At 42.5% G+C, this 16,868-nt stretch overlaps 1 protein-coding gene across 2 annotated transcripts in view; it reads left to right on the top strand.

The window, feature by feature from the left end:
• The window catches only part of LOC311065358 (ecto-NOX disulfide-thiol exchanger 2-like), a 237,206-nt gene that overhangs the window by 38,793 nt on the left and 181,545 nt on the right, over positions 1 to 16,868 (top strand). For both annotated transcript variants that reach the window (XM_084085669.1, XM_084085668.1), the window contains exon 3: positions 11,298 to 11,385. In XM_084085669.1, the coding sequence (XP_083941795.1) occupies positions 11,352 to 11,385 (34 nt within the window). In that variant the 5' untranslated portion in view covers positions 11,298 to 11,351. The remainder of the gene's footprint in view (positions 1 to 11,297; positions 11,386 to 16,868) is intronic.

Raw genomic sequence — 16,868 nt, 5'->3', positions numbered from 1 at the left:
GTTGAGTGGCGACATGGCCCTCCAGGGGAGACGCTCTATCGGGGACCGGTACCTATCATACCGGTGTTCGCCTCTCCGGATCCTAGAGAATTCACAAGATTAAAGGGAGCATTGGATGATGCATTCCCTCCCAACACCTCAGAACAATTCAGGTTCCGCATTCTATGTGACCATCTGAAGCTGGAAGAAGCCCTCCTGGTGGCAGAGTCCTACGTAGACTCAGTCATAGACTACTCAGAGACGATGGTAGCCCTAGTGGAGCAATTCGGCCAGCCTCATCAAGTGGCGATGCAAGGTATGGCGGAGCTCATTCAGGGACCCAGCATTAGAAATGGAGACACCAAGGCATTCCGAACCTTTGCTCTGAAGGTCCGAGGGTTCGTGGCTCTACTATCAAAATCCGGGAGAGCAGGGAGAGCGGAGCTGAAATGTGGAACCTATTAGTCCAGGCAATCTAGCCCATTTTAGACCCAAAAGTCAGACTAATTGTAAGAGAATTTTTTTCAACAGATATCATTTCTATGAGGTATCTAGAACAACATACTAAAAGTCCTAAGAAATCCTAGATGCGGAAATATGTTTAATTCTCATCAATTCAAGATGTGCGCTAATACCTCGAGAAAACTAAACACCCTAATGGGCTTTTTTTTTTCTTTTTTCCTATCACAATGAAACTTTCCACAATGAATCTTAATATGAAAACTAAACTTTTTTGTTTTACAAGTTTCTCTGAAACTTAATTGAATATGCAAATTAGCTTCATATATATTGAATATGCCCAAATTTGCATATCACAAAAATTACTTTTCCCCAAAATGTATTATATTTACATTGTTGTTTGTTAATGATATCAAACACACTGATCAGACTTTCATGAACCATTTCATCGAAATATTGTGACTTCATAGAATAACATCAAAAACACCATTCATATGTACAGTATGACAAATGCATAAATCCGTCAAATCTTCCTCCAACCATCCTACTGCTAACGGTTGATGGCAATGCTGCTTTTGGACTGGCCTCTAACCTGAAACCTACCCGGCTTGGTTGTACCTGCCGGGGGTATAACCCCCACCGGTATAGTCCTCAGGGTCAAGGAGGCACACAAGCCTCCCCACCACGACAAGGTAGCAACAACAGGGGAGGTTCTTTTTGTGTTTTTTTCTTATTGTTTTCTTTTTTTGTGTTTTTTGTTTATTTTATTGTTCAAACGTGATCCTCAACTCCTTTTGTATGATTCTAGTCATCAGAAAAATCAGGCAACTGGGAATTTGTACAGCTAGTACCACGACATTCTCCGCATATGGCAGTGCAAGGGAGTCCATGTTTTTTGCATGTGCATCTCTTCGTGCTGCAGTCTTTCTTGCAGCTACAGCAGACCACATTAAGTAATTCTGGTGGCCCTGCAGGCTGATCAGTCATTATTGGTATGAATCTACCACCTATAACATGCCATCCCCAGTCTTCTGGACTCATGCTTTCACTTGTTCCTTTCCATTCATGGATCTGGTAGAACACACGGAGACTGTGGAACTTCACAGCTGATGATGTTGGTGGAAGAGTTTGAGGTTCCACTGGAGATGTGCTCTTCAATGCTTTCTCACAGAATCGCCTGTGTCTCAGCATATCCAGCGATTCATCTTTGTCACCCCCATACAGTGAGACTAGAGCCTTTTCACCTGCTGCAACGATGATTCCTTTTCCGACCTTTTCCTCTGACAGTCAGTGCCAATCCCTTTCCCAAGCCAAATAGACGAGAAGTTGAATCACAGCCTAAAATAGCATGGATGAAGAGGAGATTATCACACACGTTTGGACCAAGTAGTTATTTTGTCTGCTTTATGCACCATATCCTTCTTGCTTTTGTTCCTTTCTTTGGTTCTGGTGCCAGAAACAGTTCCTGTGCATTTGGCTCAGCCTGATGTAACAAGAGTAGGCCTACTAATAAATCTGTATCATCTCCTACTAGGACTGTGTCTTTGGTTCTGGCTGAGGCAATGGCGGTTTGGACAATGAGCACATCAGCATCATTCTTTGCATGGTCTGTGATGCACCCAGCCCTCTCTAGTTTATTAATTAGATAAACCAAGAAGTGTTGTTTATTTTCCTTATTGTTAAGGAACTGGTCCTTTTTGGATTGGATGATCATGTCACCAGAAAAGTGTACAGTCACGCCGGGACTAACACCAGTTCGTCGCAGTTGGGTGGCATCTTTTATCGTTGGTTTGTCTTTGTAGCCATCAAAGACTATGACAGTAGTCATACCATATTTCTGTATGACATATCTGACATACATTTCACACACACTGTCATAAGTCGACCCTTTTGGCCATGGTAGACGATGTAGTAAAGCACCCCCATCAAGGACATGCTGGACATCACCACTGGGTTGTCTTTGCTGCTGATCAATGGACTTCCAGAGGACATCGGCAAGGACTGCCTTGTTTGCCTGGAGGGGTAGGTTTGACGATTCAAACAAAGCAGTTGGATGACTGCAAAGTTCATACTTGAACAGTGATGGCAAATCTTCTCAACGGTCTCTCACTGCTACGAGACGCTGGAATAACAGCTGTGGATCCACAACTACTGTCTCTCCTCTGATCTTGACAGTTGATCTAGATGCAAGAGTCACTGCTTGGTCAGCTTTCCTGAAGGTGAATTCTTCCACTGATTTCCCTATCATAGATTCCAAAATCTTGCACCCTATCTCCCTTGACTTCTCAACATTCACTCCCTGCTCGGCTGTCATGCCATTAGCAATGTTGTGCAGGGAATGGTTCTCAGTGAAAGGATCTCTCTCTTTCAGATAGGTGAGAAGGGCAAGCGTGTCACCGACATCTCTTGTCTGCCTGGCCTTGGACAGGTCTTTATGTTGGTCGCTTGTCTCATATGAGACACCTGTGAATGACTGCATAGCATTGTTGATGTTTGCACACGATGGTATTGAAAGGACCCACACTAAGCGTTGTATCTCTGTGAATCCTTTTCCTCTCGTTAGGCCACCATGGGTTTTTACATTTCTCATGAGCACTTGCTCAATAATGAGATCAGTGGACAGTCCAGCCCAATACCTGTTGCTTCGCCTCACTACGTGGAATCCCTCCTCAAATTTCTTGTGGACAACTGGGTGTGTTTCAGGTAGGGCTGTCATCATTTGCAGGTACACATAGGCTGACTTTGCATATAGTCGGTGTCCAGTAGCTGCAAAGTATGGTAACATCGTGAACACATTGAAGATGTAATCTCCAGTTGCCTGTCCTCTCAGCTCTGATGAAGTTTCGCAGAATATCAATCATATTCATTTATTGTATACCGGTGGGGGTTATACCCCCGGCAGGTACAACCAAGCCGGGCAGGTTTCAGGTTAGAGGCCAGTCCAAAAGCAGCATTGCCATCAACCGTTAGCAGTAGGATGGTTGGAGGAAGATTTGACGGATTTATGCATTTGTCATACATATGAATGGTGTTTTTGATGTTATTCTATGAAGTCACAATATTTCGATGAAATGGTTCATGAAAGTCTGATCAGTGTTTTTGATATCATTAACAAACAACAATGTAAATATAATACATTTTGGGGAAAAGTAATTTTCGTGATATGCATATTTGGGCATATTCAATATATATGAAGCTAATTTGCATATTCAAATTAAGTTTCAGAGAAACTTGTAATACAAAAAATGTTAGTTTTCATGTTAAGATTCATTGTGGAAAGTTTCATTGTGATAGGACAAAAGAAAAAAAAAAGCCCATTAGGGTGTTTAGTTTTCTCGAGGTATTAGCACACATCTTGAATTGATGACAATTAAACATATTTCCGCATCTAGGATTTCTTAGGACTTTTAGTATGTTGTTCTGGACACCTCATAGAAATGATATCTGTTGAAAAAAAATCTCTTACAATTAGTCTGTCTGGAAATGCTACTTTGCCTGGACTATATGTCATTCAGCTCTTAGCCAGGCTGCCGTCGGATTTAAGGGTAACATTCGAAAAGTCCGTCCATACGAAACGGATTCGGAACCCGTCCCTACCGGACTTGGCAGAATGGCTCTTGTTTGAAACAAAGATGCGACGTAGAGGAGAGCAGATGGGTTATCAAGAACAGAGCCCGACACGCGACCTGGACAGGACGACGAGCGTCCTTAGGCCCCGATGGGCCGTTCGGCAGCAGGAGGGACATAGAATCCAAAGTCCATGGAGAGCTGCCCAACCGTATAAGAGACCTGTGAACGTAATGATAAATACCACAACCTCGAACGTTGCACCATCTAGAAGGCAGCAAGGAGGCCAGAGGTACAAAGGGTATTGCCCGTACTGTAAACAGGATGATCACACACTGAATTACTGTACAGGGTTCAAGCCGCTAACTACAGTTCAGAAACGGCGCTGGATCATGGATGAAGGGATGTGTTGGAGGTGTGGTAGATCTCACCGGGCCAGGGATTGCGACCTACTCAAGAAATGCTCACAATGCAACCAAACCCATCTGGAGATTCTCCATGACGTACAAGCTCGAGAATGGACGAAAGAAGGACAGGGGCCTGGAGAGGATGAACACCCGCAGGTCTAGAGACAACCGCAGGTCGAGAGCCGTGACAATCAACCAACAACGGATCACCACCTGTCACCAACATCATGTATACCACCGATGGGTTCCTGTACGTGGACCACTCTCCCAGAGGATGGGTTTTGTCTGGGCAGCCTGAGGTATGACGTCTCAGAACTGTGAGGGAGCTCCAAGTTCTGCACGGGGCGGCAAAATATCCTCCTCATGGGGCGGCGGGAAGCATCTTCACTGCAAGTACTGTATGATGAGTCAGAAATGATGAGCAGACGAAGATGGAGACACAGCCAAATCCTGGCCGACCAGTTCTGGAAACATTTCTGGAGGTATTACCGATCAAACCTCCAAGTCCGGCCGAAATGGCAGACCGAGATGGCAGACCGAAAGGAGGAAAGGAGGAGAGAGAAAAACAAAAAAAGGAAGAAAAAAACAAAAAAGAGGGGGAGGAATAGAAGAAAGAAGCGGATGCTAGGGAACATCCTGGAATGTTTACGTATTTCCACCGGAAATACGTGGGGCGGCGTATGCCAGGAATGTTCTTGAAATGTTTACGTTTTTCCATGGTAAAACCGTGGGGCGGCTGTTACGAACATTCAGGGCATACTTAGGAAACATTCAGGGCATAGTTGCCAGCAATAGCCTATATAAAGCATATACAGACCCAAAGACAAGTAGCTGGCCAGTGAAGCCTCACAGCGGTCTTTGAGCCCGGTTCTAAAGAACCAGTCGATTATCATTGTTACACCATACCTTTTTAAAGCTCTATATTATAATAGTAGTCATTGCTATATAGTGTTTGAATAATCTTTCATAAATTAATTGAGTTTCAAAAATAGTATAAAAGCATAAAATTGGGCTTAAGTGGTTAAAAAGACTAAAGACTAATTTAGACAATTTAATTGATTACAAATAATCAATTTGATTTCTTCACGTTGATTTGTTGATATATAGGCTAATAAAACAAAAAACACATATATTATTCAATTGATCCAAACAGCAATCTATATAATAATCGATAAGAAGGCAATCGATAGTTGCATCCCTAAATTCACTGTCAGTTAAAGAAACCATCCATCTCTGTGTCCATCTCTACTCATTAGGGTTGTCCGATATTGGCTTTTTTACCGATAACCGATATACCGATATTGTCCAACTCTTAATTACCGATACCGATATCAACCGATACCGATATATGCGGGGATTATTGTGATTAGGGTAAGCTCAAATTTTATATCACACACACCATATACAGTAAGAACTCCTGCAACTTATTTATAAAGCAAAAAAAAAAAAAAAAAAAAAAAAAAAATTTTTTTTTTTTCAAAAACCGATACCGATATTTTCCCGATATCAATTTTTATGCTAATATCGGCCGATAATATCGGGAGGCCGATAATATCGGACATCCCTACTACTCATCCATCTGTCCAAATACTGAGACACACCGATGTCCGATATACTTAATAAAAGGCCTATGTTGGTCTAGAACACTAATTCAAACCATGAACCACTGTAAGATAAGATCACTTCTCTTATTACAAGGGCATGTACAAGAACAAGCCTGTATCGGTGGGATATAGATGACACATCAGGCCATCTTGGGGCACTGCCTGCACTGACTGCAACTCCAATGCTGTTTCTGTTCACCATCGCTAGTTATTTAGCTCATGGGTCTTCAACGGGGGGTCCGGGAACCCTAGGGGGTCCTCAGAGTTACTACAGGGGGGCCGCCAAATCTGTGTGTGATAGGATTATTTGTTTTACATTGCTAGGGTTCAAGTACCCTAGCATCCCTTTTCTGAGTAGAACTTTAGCCTAAAATAGCAGATCTACAAGCTCACAACGCCTCGCGCTGCGAGGCGTTGTGAGCTTGTAGATTGGCTATTTTTGGCAAAGATGTATGGTGTAGAGGGGAAAAAATAGTAAAATACCAAGTAAAAGTTTAATCTGCAACATCATTTTATACAATATGTAGAGGGGTCCCTGCTTCAGCTTTATCTCATCTAGGGGGTCCTTAGCCAGAAAAACGTTTAAAGACCCCTGATTTACCTTCTGTGCCACAGCTATATGAATATTCTACTTAAAGCTGCACTATGCAACTTGCCTCTCCTACTCCGGATTTGAACCCGATTTCCTGCGCAAGTGCTGACATTTTTACCATTGAGCTAATAGAGCCTGCCTGCTTGCTCAGGGGATAAATGTGTCAGATCCTGTGTCTAGGTGTGAGACATAACCTTTTGACACAAAAAGAGCAGGGAGCCTAAATACAACCACCCCAATGTATCATTGTATCAACATACTCTACCATACAGATTGGACAAATGTATATTTTATTCCTAAGTTACATAGTGCCGCTTCAAGTTCTCTCTTTGTCATACAACATTTGGTTCCTCTGCTTTTTTTTTGTCACTATTCGAGTATTATTTATGTTCCTCTTTGGTGAGTGAAATTCAATATCTTTTTGGCTCTGCTTAAATCCTACCCAGTATTGGAACTTTGTGTGTCTGTGAGAAAGAGAGAAGTGATTTCCCCAGCCTCCTCCTCCTCCTTCTCCTTGGCCATGGATGTAAAATAGAACACGTGCCTATGGCTGTTAAACAAGGGACACTGGCTCCCGGCCCGCTCGTAAATAACAGGAGCCAAAGGCTCCTCCAAGCCTGCCTTTTCCTGGAGCTGTTCAGGCAAAGGGTTTGGAGGGAGGAAGTCTCATATACTGTACTGTACGCAACACTGAGGTGTTTTCATCTTCGTCGCTCAGAAACCTAATTATACTTTGCCATGAAAAGTGCTTTGCCTTTTATGTAGCGTATATATAGCTCTTATGTTATGTGATGACTCTTTCAACGTGTATTGCCCTTAAGTCACTCACGTGTCTAAGCAGTCAGCCTGACTGATTTTGAGATTTTTAAGTGGATTATCTTTGCTCATGAACCTCTCAGAACGTTCCCCATCCATGCCTTTTCCTAAATATTCAGGCCAAATGACCCCTTTTTTTCCTCCATCTGAAACGTTTTCTAAACTCGCATGACTGCAGTAAGGCCACCTACCACACAGACGGACTTCAGATCAAATTGACCGTTTTTTCCCCTGCCATTTCATTGGCCATTCTCTCCCCTCGGGGCTCCACGCGCTCTGACACCTTCTCCCCCGCGTACCTTGGTTCAATCATTGCTTAAACTCATGATTTAATGTAATACTGAAATGATTGGCAGTTTGTGAAATATTTTGGAACAGAATAAAATGTGTGCAGAAGTGGAAACATTGATCTAATGGTGGAGCAAGAGTAAAGACTAGGTGGACACCAAAATCATTAGGAGCCGTTGTCTAGGAACCAGGTACACCTTGTCTTTTAAATATCGATTAACATTTCAATCCCTCTCACACCTCACATGTTGGCTACGCTTCATCTGGCTTTAGAGGCAGAAAACTAAATCTAATATATAACTTGGAATGTGTGTTTTATTATTAAAATTGGCTAATGGGAGGGCGGGCGGACCACGGCCACGCCACTCTGACTCAGACATAGCCATGAACAAACCCAATACGCTCATATATATAGGCATGTCACTATGCCTCAGACATAACCATAAACAAATCCGATACGCCCATAGGCATGTATGGAGATCCGTTTGTCTTGAGCCACAGATCCGACCGCTATACAGTATATATATGTGTGCATATACTGTATGGGACCGACCAACTTAAGTCGTCGGGATTAGCGGTTGTCCAACACTATGACTCAGACATATAGGTCGGATCGTGGTGCAACGTAGGGGGCCTGAACCTCTAGTTATTTATATTGACATGACAGATTCAACCTCTCTTGACCCTCAGTGATGGTCTTTCATCATCGGATTGTTTGATGGGAAGAGGATCTAAGAGAATGAGAAGTTTACTTAGACAATGAGTCTCCTGTTGCTTTAAAGGATCTACACCATGAATTTAAAAAAAAAATGTTATATTTAATATCATATTGTTTATGTCCCTCAAACGTTTTTTCAAAAGGTTTGAGCCTAAATCAAGCCTCAGATATACTCATTCCAACTAACTTCTCTCTGGCTTATAAAGCACTTTCACCTGCAATACCACATTGGCCTTATTTGGCACGTGGCGCTATTGAGCCAGTTTGTATGCATGTTATCTCCTGGTTCTGTGTGGAAAAAGTTAAAAAAAACGTCACGGGTGGGGGCAAATCAGTTTGGCCTGTTTTGAGACCAATTTACATAAAACCCCAGATATACTGTGAAAGCCTGAGTGCTCAAACTGGGGTATTTTGTGGGATAGAAGAGAGGTAGGGGAGACCAAAAACACACACAAAAGTAAAGAAAGAAAAGAAAAGTTAAAATTCATGGTGTAGTCCCTTTAACATTTTGAAAGGGTGCATGCAATAAAGCGACACTGACGGACTGCCAGCTGAGGCAGTGAGAAATGGAGAATGTAATGACATGGTTGGGCTGCTGTGTGTCTGCTGTGCAGTCAGGAGATGAGATTTGGTTAGCTCGTTTTATGTTTTATTATAGGATCCGACTGGACTTTTGGGACTGGTTGTGTAGATAAACTAATGCTGCCCAAAGCTGAAGTTAATGCCAGGGTAATTTAGTGCATCGTTAGAAAGCAAGTTCTCATTTCTCGTCATCCATAGCCCTGACATTCAGCGAAAAAAGAGAAAAACACCGTTCAAGGGCTTCGTTCAGTTGAGAACCAGTACTCTGATTTAATTAAACACATTAGGGGCATGCAACAAATCTACAAAATCTGCAAGCTGACACATTGTGAAGCTTGAATTTTCAGTATTTTGGAAAAGGTTTTGAAAATGAATGACTTATAAATAGGGAAGTCAGGTTTAAAGTGGTTAAAACATGTCTAAGCAAATCACAGTTCAGTACTCAACTTTGGGGATTTTGTAACATTTTTACATCTTACAAAAAGTTAATGATTTTGTTATGTTTTTCTCCCCTTTTTGTATGGTTTGGTAGAGAATGTGCCTGCTTGGTGAGCTGTGTTAGAGCCCTGGGGTGTATTCCAGGAAGCAGTATTAACCCTTTAAGACCGGGAACAAATGAACAAATCTGTGGTCATTTTAGATTTTGAACCATTATTTTGTACTTTGGCAGATCTACAAGCTCTACAATCTATAGCAGATCTGCTATTTTTTGAAAAATATTGAACATTTGTGCAAATCTTTGAATACTTATATTTAAAAAAACCAAACACTTTTTAACTAAACTTTTTGCTTCTGGGGGGTCCCTGGAACAAAACATTTTGAGATTTGAGATGAAAAGGTTTGAAAATCACTGATATAGCAACATAAGGACTTTAGGATTTAGACGGCCAAATTGCAAAAATGTTCATGATTAAAAAAAAAGCAGATCTACAAGCTCATAGTGCAGAAGATCTACAAGCTCATAGCGCAGTTGATCATAGCGGTATGAGCTTGTAGATCTGCTATTTTTGAATAGCTAGCCCAAAGACATCTAAAAATGGCACACAGATGCGTTCCCGGTCTTAAAGGGTTAAGTTAGAGAATCAGAGACGGTCTGTGTCTGTTACCATGGTAACGTATGGCCCTGAAACTAATCTGCCAGCGCACAGGTTAACCATCTAAACCCAATACGCTGTACTTTGTTGACCGGTCGTCCCCCAGGGGTCGATCCTAATTGCCCCCCTAATTCTTTTTTTCTCTCTACACCAAATCTATTTGCCAAATATAGCAGAACTACGAGCTCACACGTTGGTTTATGAGCTTGTATGTCTGCTGTTTTTTGCCGTATGTTTGTCAGTTATGACACAGCCAAAACTAGGGACGCTAGGGTTCAAGTGGTTTACTTCTAAAGCCATCCTAAACCCATCCTCACAGTGGTGTGAGGCCCTTGACATGCATACATAACAGTACGTAGTAGTTTGAGGGTTCATAATGCTAAAGTGGGTGTTAAAGATGCTATTTTGAGGGTTCATAATGCTAAATTGAGGGTTAAAGATGCTAGTTTGAGGGTTCATAATTCTAAATTGAGTGTTAAAGATGCTAGTTTGAGGGTTCATAATGGTAAATTGGGTGTTACAGATGCTAGTTTGAGGGTTCATAATGGTAAATTGGGTGTTACAGATGCTAGTTTGAGGGTTCATAATGGTAAATTGGGTGTTAAAGATGCTAGTTTAGAGGGTTCATAATGCTAAATTGGGTGTTTAAAGATGCTAGTTTAGAGGGTTCATAATGCTAAATTGAGTGTTTAAAGATGCTAGTTTGAGGGTTCATGATGCTAAATTGAGTGTTTAAAGATGCTAGTTTGAGGGTTCATGATGCTAAATTGAGTGTTTAAAGATGCTAGTTTGAGGGTTCATAATGGTAAATTGAGTGTTTAAAGATGCTAGTTTGAGGGTTCATAATGGTACATTGGGTGTTACAGATGCTAGTTTGAGGGTCAATGCAGTATTGGCTCAGATGAGCTTCTGTTCCTCAAAGCAAGGAGCAGCAGATGAATTACATTCTCCCTGGGCTTGTCTTCCTCTGTTCAAGACAGAACAAAAAAAAACCTGACTGTGTCCTGTATTACCTTGTCCTCTCTGTATCCTTGAGAGGGCTACAGAATAGATAAGTTGGGATTCATTCCACAGTGTTGTTGTCGAGCATGAGTTTCTGTTTGGCTGTGTTGTTTCTAAAAGACAATCAATAGAGACTGATGAGACCTTTGTCATCCTCGTTGTTGTTCCCCCCCCCCCAAAAAAAAACAGGAGATTTGCTACAGGAGCTGAGAACCCACATGGTGATGCTGCCTCAACTCTAAGATGTACAAAGACTACAGATCAGCCAGAGTCCCAGGTAAGAGGTGTGTGTGTGTGTGTGTGTGTGTGTGTGTGTGTGTGTGCGTGTGCGTGTGCGTGTGTGTGTGTGTGTGTGTGTGTGTGTGTGTGTGTGTGTGTGTGTGTGTGTGTGTGCGTGTGTGTGCGTTCATCCACTGAGGAGTGTTCTACAGCACTGGAGGCGGTCTTTTTCATGACTGGTGGAGTGTAGAGATTTCACAGTACAAAGAGGATTTGCTGGTAACATTGCTGCTTTGCACCTGATAACGGTGCCATTGTCCCCGTGTGGAAGGCCTTTTCTGTAGTTCTGAAGAGAGTTCTCTCACCTTGCCATAACCACATGAACCCTGTTTTCTGGGGCAAACATTTTAGCCAGATTTTACAAGTTCACGCAACGACCTGTCGCGAGTAGGATTGTCGGCTATGAGATTTGGTGTAGATGGGGTGGAAAAAAAGAGTTGGATCTATACAAGAGCCCTGGGGGGACCCCAGTGAACTTAAGTATACAGGGTTTTAAGGGGTCGACCCCCCCCCTCTAAAGCTCTCTTGCTCTCTTACACTGCTGGAGCACCACCTCAGCAGCTGTGATTATTTTATTTTCGTCACGTTTGCGTTTCATACGTGTTTTTCATGCAGGCATTATATAGCCTGGTTCCAAACCATAGACCCCGCCCACTCCCCGAGTGGACTGCCCCTCTTGGTCTGGTGTTGAAATGTGAGCCTACGATATCTTCGGTACAAAAAGTACCGCCCAATGAGAGTCGGAGGTGGGGGTGGGTCTAACGACGAGCCAATCAGCGAATATCTGCTAAAGCAAGCTGTGCGATGACGTCAGATGTAGGCGGATCCGTGGATCTCTTGTGATTGGTTTAGGGAAATCTGAATCCCCTCCCCCTTGTAATCACCAACACTGCAGCCAATAGGCGTGTCACAATTATTAAATTGTCTAATCGCAATTATTTGAAATAATAGCAATTATTCTTGCATAGTCGTTTCCATGTTGAAATATTTTCACACATTTTCAAGTATTAAAAAAAGCTGAAATAGTAGATCTACAAGCTTACAACGCGTCACTTTGTGATGCGTTGTAAGCTTGTAGATCTACCATTTCAGCTTTTATTTTACATATATGCAATTTTTTATTACGAAGCCTAAAAGGCTTCATATGTTCCAATGTTCGATGGCCAAACACACAATTAAACCGTAATCGCAATTATTTGAGTAACAATGAATCATCAACTTAAATCTGTAATGGTGGCAGCCCTGTATATACTATATGTACATGTATAATGCCTCATAGGATTGTAATTATCTATAATGTGTGTGGAGGCTAGACCTGACATGTCAGAACAGGCACAGTGAGAGAGACAGTGAGAGAAGGAGGGAGGGGCTGGACCTAGAGAGAATGAGCACAAGAATAGAAATTGAATGGTTGGTGTGAGAGAGAGACGGAATGGAGTGGTGGTGAGACGAGAGGGAAGAGAAGGGGAGAGGAGAGGAATGAAAGAGGCTCATTTTCTTGCCGGGCTTCAGCTGATGAGCGTGTCCTCTCCTATTACTCTCTCATGCAGCGCTGTGTGCAGGTCGCTCTGGTGATAATGAATGCTCTCTCTTTCTGAGACCCTGCTGGTACCTTCTCTCTGCCTCCTACCCACCCTGTCCAGCCTCTGTCATCCCTGTGTCTCATCTATGATCCCACACATTGTCCACAGGTCTGCTCTATTCGTGTGCAATGGTTTTCAACCTTTTTTATGCCAAGGACCCCTACATTTATATGCATTTGGCCGCGGACACCCCATCTGAAAATGTTGTGCCAGGGACCCCCAGAAGCAAAGATTTGAGTTAAAATGTTCGCTTTAACAAATATATATTCAAAATATGCACAGATTTTCAAGATTTTTCAAAAATAGCAGATCTACAAGCTCATAGCGCGGCACTCGTGCCCCCTCAAGGACCACTGGTTGAGAACCACTGGTTTACAATACATCAGGGGCCCTCAACGCCAAGGACCCCTAAGCTGAAAGAGAGATGAAGCAGGGACCCCCATTATATATTTTATAAAATATATATTTTTTTTATAGATTTCATAGGCAGCTTCATAGACAGCACTGTCATCAGTGTGTGTTGGGTTCATGTTAATGTGTGTTTTCAGACATTTAACCACTTCTTAAACCTTCAATACTAGGTAAACTTGACCTTTCACTCTGTACTTGGTTTGCTCTTTTTTCACCTCGTCGCCAAAAATAGCCGATCTACAAGCGCACAACGCCTCGCAGCGCGGCTATTTTTGGCTGAAGTTTTCCTCAGAATAGGAATGCTTGGTTGAAGTGGTTAATGTAAAAATCACACAAAGATTTGGTGGACCCCCGGTAGTAACTCTGAGCAGCCCCTAAGGGTCCCGGACCCCCTGTTGAAAACCCATGGTTTCCATTATCCAACAATCACAGCTCAGCTTTGTAGCACTGTTCTATTTGCATGTGCTCACTCTGTAGTTTGTGTTATGAAGATGTTACTTCTCTCTCGCTCTCTTGTCCCTGTTAGAGTTGGGATCCTTTAGGATTTTAACCATTCCGGTTTCTTTACGATTCCCTCTTAACTCATGCCAGTGGAAACAGCAATTTTACCGTACCATTGAAAAATCATGGAATATTCTCTGTGACATCAGTCCAGGAGATCAGCTCATTACACGCACAGGGGTCTGGTAGTATAGGAGAAAAAAAAGAATTGGCCGGTCGGGATCCTCCATTCCAAAGCTATGGCCGTTTGAATGTGGCTTGAAAAGCAGAAAGCAGAGAAAAATGCACTTTTATAAATCCTTTAACGTGAAAGGAGGCGAGCTTTTTTTTGTTGTGATCACGTGATTTCTGACTTCTTCGGGGGTGTGCTTGGATCGTTCACAGCCTCAGTCAGAAGGTGGCCTGTGTCATTCTTGCCGCCAACAGCTCTGACTTCATTAAAGCAGAGGGAGAGAAAAGTGTGAAGTTCAAGGCTTCCAATCTCACCCTCTTAATTGGTGAGTGTGCGAGGTGGAGGAAAGGGCAGAAGGTGCTGGGCCTGATCCAAACATGTTTTAACTTGTGACTGGTATGAGTGATGCTAATGAACATAATTGATCTACTGTCTACAGACAGCTAGTGATGTTCTATAGACTGTTGTTAGAACGGTTTTGTTGTTCTGCAGCATGTTTGAGGTTTTGGGAGCTCGTGCACGTGAAGGTTCCTGTTGTAGTAGGGATGGCTCAGAATAATCGAATATTCGAATAATCGTTTTTAGTATAAAAATCCAATATAAAGAAATATTTTGAATATGATATTTTTTACAAAATAAATTCTGTTGCAAAGGCTATATTGTCATCCCAAACCCTGCCCATAGTAACTACATTTTAGAGGATACCTAGTATGGGTGTAATATTTATTTATTCTCTATTTTTTGGGGGGGGGGTAGAATATTTGAATAATCGTTATTGATATAATTATAGTAATCGAATTTCATTGTGCTCACTTACAAATCCCTATGTTGTAGGCTGTGTCTGCGGCCATGTTTTCCTTCAAGCTCCTGTTCACAACTTTTACTTAATGCAACGTGTCCCCGTAGCAACAATGCAAACTCTGCATAATAATGTTTTCATCCTCTCCCGCTCATACAGTTCTCATTTTGAGTTCTGCTCCTACTTTGTATATTTATTCCAATTTTACAGTGACCCCTATAATACCTCACAGAAGCTATTTCGATGATCGCTAAGAATAATGTATGACTGTTTGCCGATATCCACCCTGAGCCTGGTGAGACTCGTCATAAAATGATCGTGGGGCGGATCACTCGGGCGGCAGTGATTCAGGAGCTATAAGGAGCCCAATGCTAGTGTGGTAAGGTAAGGGCCGCGATACTGTGAAACATCAACATATTTCCTTCCTGATGGCTTCACCCCACGACTGACACATCTCTGGGTAAAGCAACCTTGCCTGACCGAGATCTGCCATCCAAGGAGTACATTTTTCTTGTTAAGACACCCAAGTCTCAGAAAAGTGTCAAAGAGAGCAATATTCCTGCTTCCCAACTAGGGAGATATTACCAGTTTGTGTACTCGGACATGACGCCACTCTGTTAACTCTTTAACTGACAGAGTAATAGTGTAATAGTGTGACGCTACTGCCAGCGAAAACGAGCGATTTTTCTGTACATTTGAAAAATCATGGAATATTATCCGTGATCGCCGTCCTCACGGAGATCGCCTCATTACACACATGGGGGTCTCAAGAGAGAGAGAGAAAAAATTATCCGCTTGCGGTAATTCGTTGCATAGCTGTGGCCAGTTGAATGTGCCTTGTTTTTGCCGTAAAGCAATAGGAACGTAGATATAGCAATTTTCCCACAGGAAATAAACAGGAAGTAAACAAGCGTCAAAAAAACGTAACAAAAAAAAAAAAAAAACGGGTCTGTCGTCATCTGGCAGTGAAAGCCTCATTCATTGGGTAACAAACAGCGCCATCTGGTGGAAAACCACTGAAAACACAGATCTCGTCGTCAGCCTCGTCAGTGGCAGGGTGCGCCTTGGCAGAATCGAGTTCCCTCGTCAGTGGCAGGCAAAGAGTTAATGAGGTGTGGCTGGTCGGGGATTCACCGCAGCCTTCCATGTCCACATCATCATCATCATCATTGGGGGAAGAGATGTTGAAATAAGAAAAATGCAGGAGGAAAAGCACGGTTAGGTTAATTAGAACTACATGGATTAAAAAAGAAATGGAGGTCACGGGTCGCCGGAAAGAAGGAAGCCGCCACAGGTTTCCCCATCCTGAGCACAGAACGGAACAGAACGATCTGCCCGGCCCCGCTATCTTACACTTCACACGGGTCAGTGGAGTTAATGAAACACCTTTTGACCTTCAACCACGTGACATTTCTCACTCCTCTTGTCTGAGCTGTAACTGCATCATTCATTGATCTCCAAAAACGATGATACCAAATACCACTGCAGTGTCTTTAAACCGAGCAGAACCTTTAAATATCATCTCTTACTGTCTGCATAGGTCTCACAGAGCAGCTATCTGAAACCTCTTGTTTGAAGGGAAGGGCCATGGTAGTGCAGTATGATGTACCACACTATACCATAGGCCAGTGCTTCTCAACCTTTTCAGGCTGTGACCCCCCAAAATAATCATATTTGAACTGGGTAGATGAATATTGTGAAAATAGCTTCGCTTTGCCAGGCGTTGTGTACTTGTAGATCATCTATTTTCAAATATTTGGCCTCTTTCTTATATTATTTGACAATTTGGCCAATGTTTGGCCAGTTTTTATAGGATAGTTTGTTGATTACTTTTGATGCAGTAATGGTATTTTATTTTGGGTATTAAAAAGGTCTAATTGTCAGTTCACTGTCATCATGGGCAGTGGGACCCCCCCTCCAAAAAAAAAAAATCATGTGGGATGGGAACCCTCCTGGGGGTCCCGACCCACAGGTTGAGAACCACTGCCATAGGCCAGGCTAGTTTATTTGTATAG

Source organism: Gymnoscopelus microlampas (genome assembly GCF_963454915.1).
Source record: "Gymnoscopelus microlampas genome assembly, chromosome: 18".
Lineage (NCBI taxonomy): Eukaryota > Metazoa > Chordata > Actinopteri > Myctophiformes > Myctophidae > Gymnoscopelus > Gymnoscopelus microlampas.
Note: the sequence above shows the minus strand (reverse complement) of the source record. Positions and strands in the feature narration are given on the sequence as shown.